Source organism: Spea bombifrons, chromosome 12 (genome assembly GCF_027358695.1).
Source record: "Spea bombifrons isolate aSpeBom1 chromosome 12, aSpeBom1.2.pri, whole genome shotgun sequence".
NCBI lineage: Eukaryota > Metazoa > Chordata > Amphibia > Anura > Pelobatidae > Spea > Spea bombifrons.
In genome coordinates, this window is record NC_071098.1 from 5,181,200 (window position 1) to 5,187,933 (window position 6,734).

General features: G+C 39.2%; 1 protein-coding gene across 1 annotated transcript; it reads left to right on the forward strand.

The window, feature by feature from the left end:
* The first annotated feature begins 606 nt into the window (after positions 1 to 606).
* TNFRSF9 (TNF receptor superfamily member 9) lies at positions 607 to 6,543 on the forward strand. Its single transcript, XM_053451384.1, has 7 exons — positions 607 to 734; positions 2,674 to 2,787; positions 3,811 to 3,951; positions 4,320 to 4,386; positions 4,697 to 4,818; positions 5,509 to 5,646; positions 6,049 to 6,543. The coding sequence occupies exons 1-7, from the start codon at positions 617 to 619 to the stop codon at positions 6,144 to 6,146; spliced, it is 798 nt and encodes a 265-aa protein (XP_053307359.1). The 5' UTR covers positions 607 to 616; the 3' UTR covers positions 6,147 to 6,543.
* The last annotated feature ends 191 nt before the right edge of the window (positions 6,544 to 6,734 follow it).

Below are 6,734 nucleotides of genomic sequence, written 5' to 3' on the forward strand. Positions count from 1 at the left end.
TAACTGCATTACCTCTATACATAATGGGGATAAGTATCTACACTGCAGAGTTACCACCAGATGCTGGGGAGTGAGGGCATTTATTTGGATAGATACTTCTGTGTCCTCTGGAAGTGAAAGTACAAGAAGAAAGACCAGAAGAGACTGACTCTTTTGTGGATTTTATCACTTGTGCGGATCTCCTGATCTGTGTGTCTCCTGCATCAGTAAAGGCTCCAATCACTGGGTGAGATCTCCAAAAGTTTAGTGTGTTAGACATCGGATCCTACACCTGATCTGGACTCCAACTCCTTTCATACTCAGGAATATGAACAGAATGATCACCAGTGCCCTTCTATCAACAGAGTTCATGCCCTGGACCTACAGAATAATAATTTAGGTTTTTAGGTCATTGTTTGTGGGATGGTGGCATCTTTGTGGGGGGTTTACAGGTCGCAGTCCTCCTGACATGTTATGAGAGTAGCAGGTGGAATATTCCTGATCTACATTATGCAGTTTCTATATATATCTATCTATATATAAATAGAACTGCTGTTTAAGCCACTTTTGTGTTAAGTAATAATTTTATTTTTTGCAGGCAAATTAAAACGATTTCCTAGCCACCACATTGCATACAATGGGGAAATTTGCGTGGCTGCTGCTTGCTGGATTCCTGGTACTCTGTGCCAGAGTTTCTGTGGGCAGCGATGCTTGCCACACCAGTGATGGAACGTGCTGCAGCAAATGTTACCCAGGTAAGAGATTATTTATGTTTAGTTTCTCTGATAAATAGGGGTAGCTTTATTTTTAAATACCTTCAGCTCTATGGTCTCAATAGTGTACATATGACTGAACTGCTCCTCTCATTTGTGGCTACATCATCTGACACTTTTTCCACCCCACAAGTGGCATATTATGGGTTTCATACTGCAGTTTTTGCCTCCTTGTATCACCAGTCACTGTTTCCTATCAATGTCATTATCTACTATTTTTTTTTCTTCCACCCTTTCATCTCATTTCCCACCTTCATGTAACTCCCTCCCAGCATTAGACACTTTTTTCCCCTGAACCCACCAGCATGCTATCCTAACCCCCCAAAACATCATTATATTTCTTTTAAGTCTCGCTCTACCCCAGATACATGACATTTATACATGTTTTATTGCTAATGGAGCTTTCAGTTTTACTTATACATGTTCAGGTGATGGTCGGTGATTTGATTTTGGATTCTATGTTAATGGCGCTGATATCTCCAATATACAATGTTGGTGAAAATAGAAGACTTTTTCTTTAAATGTGTCTATTCTTTTATCTGAACTTTATCAAATATACAGTAAATCAGATTTTTATTTCCAAATGTTCTTCAAAGGATGTAGTCAATTCTGGTTAATTCTCATTAAAAGTTTGGATGTCAAGGAGCAAATTTCAATGTTTCCAATGAGCTGATGACTCTCCCGATGACTGTGAAGGATTACGTTTTTACAGATCACCTTCTGCATGCTCAGTGGGAGAATGCCTGCGGTGTTGGTGGTTTCCAATAGACTTGTGCATTAAGATTCATACTGCAAAGTTAACAAAATTAGCCAATTTCATTGATTCATATAAATCTCCAAAAACAATGCCAGATCCCCCAAGAATTATGTAAACGAAGCAAAAAGCTTCAAATTTGCAGGTTTTTTCACACAAAGTCTCATCTACATTCTCTCACACTCTCGTCCACATTCACTCTCTCTCTTACGCTCTCTGAATGTCTACCTACATTCTCTACCGTCTGCTTCTGTGTCTCACAGCGCTGCTTCCGTATCTCGCATCTTCTTGTTCTTCATCTTCTTGTTCTTCTCTTTTCTCTTCTTTCTTCGTCCGCATCTCCACGGACATGACCTCCTGGTGAACTTCTGCCATTTTGCCCTAAGATAAGCTCATGTGAAGCTCCACCAAAATGTGGAAGAGAGGACATCAATGGAAGCTTCACTTTTTTGGCGGAAGTTCGCCAGGAGGTAACGTCCACGTAGATGAAGGGAAAAAAAGAAGAGAGAAGAAAGAAGAGTGAAAGAGAATAGGTGCAGAACAAAAAAGATGCCAGACACAGAGGCGGAAATAGTCAGCAGAGAAGGTAGGGAGACATTCAGAGATCATGAGAGAGTGAATGTGTGAGAGTCTAAGAGAGTGTGAGAGAGCGAGTGAGAGTAAATTGTTATTTGTAGAGAAATAAGAAATCACTATTATTACATTTATTGGTTAAATATGTAGGGATGATTTATCTTCTGTCAACATTGCCATAAGTGGAAGCCACCTGAATGGATCCTCTTTGCGCTTTCTTAGTGTTGGAGTCATACAAACTCTAATAATAGGAGTCTTACTTCTTTTATAGAATACTGGATTTGACATAAAACAGACTTTTTAAACCATCAATAGTTTTAGGGAGACTGGCTTAAAAGTAGCACCTTTCACAGATGCTTGACATTCTACTTAAAAAAGTTGACTGTAATAAAAATATAGATTTATATGAAAAGACGCTTCATGGTTCTACCTTTCAAACCAGATGCTTCAAAAAAATAGTAAAATAAATAGACGGATAACACTAAGGGAATATGCTATAAATCTGATATCTTCCCTTTGACATCCGAAAAGACTCTATGGTTGTTTTGCTAAATGACTTGCTGACCAAATGTATTTCTCATTAATTTTCCGCAGGTTATATGCTTATCGGTGATAGAGGGTGTGGAAAATGTAAAGCGTGCCCCCCGAAAAGCTACACGGATCAGCCAAATGATTTGCACTATTGTAACAGATGTAAAAGATGTGAAGGTAAGCCTCGTGAGACAATCTTATCAGACTGTTATCATTATATTATATGAAATGTCATTACTTATATGATTCAAAATTCTAATTATGAAGCAGCCTCCATGGAAACCAACAGATTTCTTTTTTCTGTTATTGACTCCATGTTTAGTATTAGTATTTTTACCCAGAATAATATTGTATGAATATGATTCATTGTTTCATTCCATGTTATTATTTTTATGATAACAAGAAACTAGTTAAGAATCTACATAAATACAGGTGCTGACAATAGCGTTATTCTTTTGGAACAGGAAGCTGAATAACGTAACAACCTTTAGAAAGTCCACCGGCCTTTCCCATCAGCTGTTCTCAATGGCATTTAAGTAAACAGTTTATGGGGTTTTCTCTGGCCATAAAATGAGTTGAAATCACGTTTTATAGGTATGTCACGCTTCAGAATAGTATTCCTGCACCGTGTGATATATGGGAGCCCTTTGACTATACATTCGTCATGCTGTACGAGGTCTCCAGAAAACAGGAAGTTACTCATGAAAATAGAATATCTGTTATTGCATAAATAAGGAAAGTCTGATTTAGGAAGCCGGGTCAAACGGGGAAACGTAATCTCAACATAAAACTAAGTAAATATCATGCACATCTGGGTGATTCAGCGGTGGCTCAAGATCATCATTTTCCCTCGGCTCGTGACGAGAGGAGAGACCACCTCGTGGTCCTCACGAGCATCCATACGGTTGCTGGCAAGGACTTAGTCCTTTCTGGCGACAGCTGGGACTTAAAGCTAATCAAACAAGACACCCACAGCAAATGGAGAAGTGCGTTCTTATACAGGTACATTAGTTCCCTTAATCACTTTCATCAAAACCTCTGAAAAGTGCAAGTCATTGTGCAATGAACGTTTTATTGTTTCCCCCCAAAAAAACATTTCCTTCCTCGTCTTTTAAATGCAAGCACATCCTCAAAAAGCCAGTTGGAAAAAAAAAGTACTTCAACTGAGTTACAAAATATATATTTTTTTTTACTTTGAAGGTATTTTCCAGTATAAAGAACTTTGCTCCCCCACTTCAAATGCGGAATGCGAATGTATCGTCGGAAAAAGATGCGTTGGGGAAAACTGTGAACAATGTGAAAATATCCCCTGTTCTACGGGGCAAGAACTGGCTGGAGAGAGTAAGGATCTTACTACATTATAAAGATTTGAATTTGTGTCCTGAGAGTTGAATTGCTAACTTGATACTGATTTTAGTGCTTAATCTTCATTTTGAGCAAATGTCTGAATTTTAGAAGAAATACGGGTGTTTACATCCCATTTTTCCCTTAATTCGGTTCAACTTGGAACATGCAAACATCAGGAATCCTTTAAGTCTTTCTTGGCCATCTACAGATTACATCAAGTGTTATTGGCGAATAGATACAAATGCAACGATTTGGTTTAAGAATTTCCAGTGTGCATTCTAAAATATAAAATGTAAAAAAGGGAAAAGGCTACAGTTAGTAGATGATTACAAACCTGCATTTTAATCTGTTGTGTTCTATAGAATGCGTGGATTGCCCACATGGAACGTTTAACCCTGGAATAGATGGTCCCTGTAAACCATGGAAACGGTATGTATTGTCCTAAACATTCTGTGCATTGTAATATAACATCTAAATAAAACAATAAATATAATAAAGTATTGACAGCCAATATACAAAAATAAAAAGTGAATAAAAAAGTACTAAAAAGCTAAAAAAAAGAAGCATCTGATTGGCATTATCCCTGGGAAGAGGAGTATCTCATACATTTAATTAATCAAACTCTTTGATCCCCTGATTCTAACACCAACAAGGAGCAATGGAAGTCGTAACCGAGAGGGGTTCTGCCCCAAATATGTTACATGTAGAAATGACGCTGCGTGCTTTGTATGTTTTGCAGTTGTGAACATACGAACGTTTTAGTTAATGGAACCCGTAGCTCAGATGTGGTTTGTCTGAGTGACGTGACCAAGGCTACAGAAAGAGCAACCACAGTAACCTTTCCAGTCACCGAGGCGACAAGTAAGTATCCTGAGACAATGTTACTATAAAATACAGTATATAACAATATATAGTATCATCTATAAAATATTAGGGCATGGGCTGCATGGCGTTAGAATGAAACATTTCCATTGGGTTTTAAACCATACCTTTGCAAAAAGAGATCAGGGTCCACTTTTGACAAGAAGTAGGTCAGTAAAATGTATTTTTTAGTTTTACATTTGACTCATATTTGGAATGTATTTTGCTATTTGTGCTAAGCCCCAGCTATGGCTACTTATTGGAATAAAAAGCTATGATGATGGCCTTAAAACCTGGAAGCCGACTCCAAAACTGTTAACATTTTTAATATCATTATACATTGTTGAGACCCACTAATCATGGCGGCCAAATGGTTTTGCTGATGGTTCCTACGAACACCACGGGCGAGGAGGTAAAGATATTCGGAAAATGAAGCCACCTGTACTCAAGCAGGGATCTCAGCAGTAATGTAGCAACGTTGGTCAGTTCTAAAAGGGATGCCAGTTGCATGCAAGATACATCATCCTCTTAGCGGGAGGGGCCGGGAAACTTAAACCTGACATATTATGTGTTAAACGTATCAACAAAATACAAAGACAGCTTCTATTCTGATGAACATGGTCTGTTGTATCGTTAAAAAATTACTTTTCCATGTTGTGTTGATTGGTGTCATCATTAACTGGCTTTTAGGAAGACCAGCTGATTCGGCTGGAGGAATGGTCACCATCTACCTCATCATTTTTGTCGTGGTGTGCTCCCTGCTGATGTTGCCTTTTGTTAAATATTCAGTAAAATGCTTGAAGATGATGAAAAACCAACTCCAGAAAGGTGAGGATCCCATAGCGGTTCTTTTACATAGAAACATAGAATTTGTCGGCAGATCAGTCCGATTCAGCCCTTTTCTCCTCCGGTAACGAGTCGTTGGTCTCGTCTTAGATTCAGGAGCCATATGTCTATCCTATGCATGTACCTTTACTGTATTAGGCTCTACCATTTCTGCTAGGAGACTGGTCCACTTACCTACCACCCTCTCAGTAACGTCTGTTCCACTTTGTGGTAGGTAAAGCCCAAGGAACAAAGGCAATGTTGTATCTGTTGGATGTTGGCTTGTAGCATTAGGGAGGTCTGTGACACAAATGCCTCATCGCCAGCTTCATCTTGGTCGTACAGAACCCCCCCCACACTCGTTACAGAGTTTTATATTTCTGTCTTTTTGTTTTTTCATTTTAGTGCCTATTGAAGTCAGAGCCCCGGAGGAGGAAGAAGCCTGTAGCTGTCACTTTCCAGAGGAAGAACAAGGAAACGAACGGCTCACAGAGGATGCCTAGCGTACTGCTGGCCAAAGCAAATCTCGGCTGCTCTGCACTGACAAAGGAGGTTTACCATTTCTATCCGGCGTAATGTCCTACGGAGGCCATCGGTTGGGTTCCACTGCAGTAGCCTTGGGATAATAGAAGATAGTCCATGTCCATCAAAACTCAGTAAAAACCAGGGCAAGTATCTCCTTCTTCTATAGAAACAAGGACAATGGTGGGAAAGAGATGAACCCAACATGGCCAGTCTTGGGCATGACTCCATGCGTGTGGCAGGCGTGGTGTGTCCCATGTCCAATTTTTTTGCAGCTGTGCTTGAAATAAGATACAAAGGCACTCAATAAATCTGTCCGTTGCCTTTACCTGGAAGGATTAAATTACAGGGGACTTTCGGAATGAGCCATGCAGGAAACACCCGCAAGCTGATAAGAAGACAAAAGACACCAACCACCATTAATATAAATTGTTACAATCTAATTTTATCTTCGATTTTATGGGTTATGTCCCAGAAGCAGTTGTGTTAATCTATACTTTTTTCACTAATAGGGTAGTTGTGTTCTGACAAGCGATATGTAAGCATTTACCCGTTATAGGGTTTTCTTA

What these genes read in the sequence shown, in the direction of transcription:
- TNFRSF9 (XM_053451384.1), top strand. Translation starts at nt 617, where the DNA reads ATGGGGAAATTTGCGTGGCTGCTGCTTGCTGGATTCCTGGTACTCTGT. An exon ending in CTGCAGCAAATGTTACCCAG is followed by an intron (nt 735 to 2,673) that starts GTAAGAGATTAT and finishes AATTTTCCGCAG; the next exon opens with GTTATATGCTTATCGGTGAT. An exon ending in GCAAGAACTGGCTGGAGAGA is followed by an intron (nt 3,952 to 4,319) that starts GTAAGGATCTTA and finishes TGTGTTCTATAG; the next exon opens with AATGCGTGGATTGCCCACAT.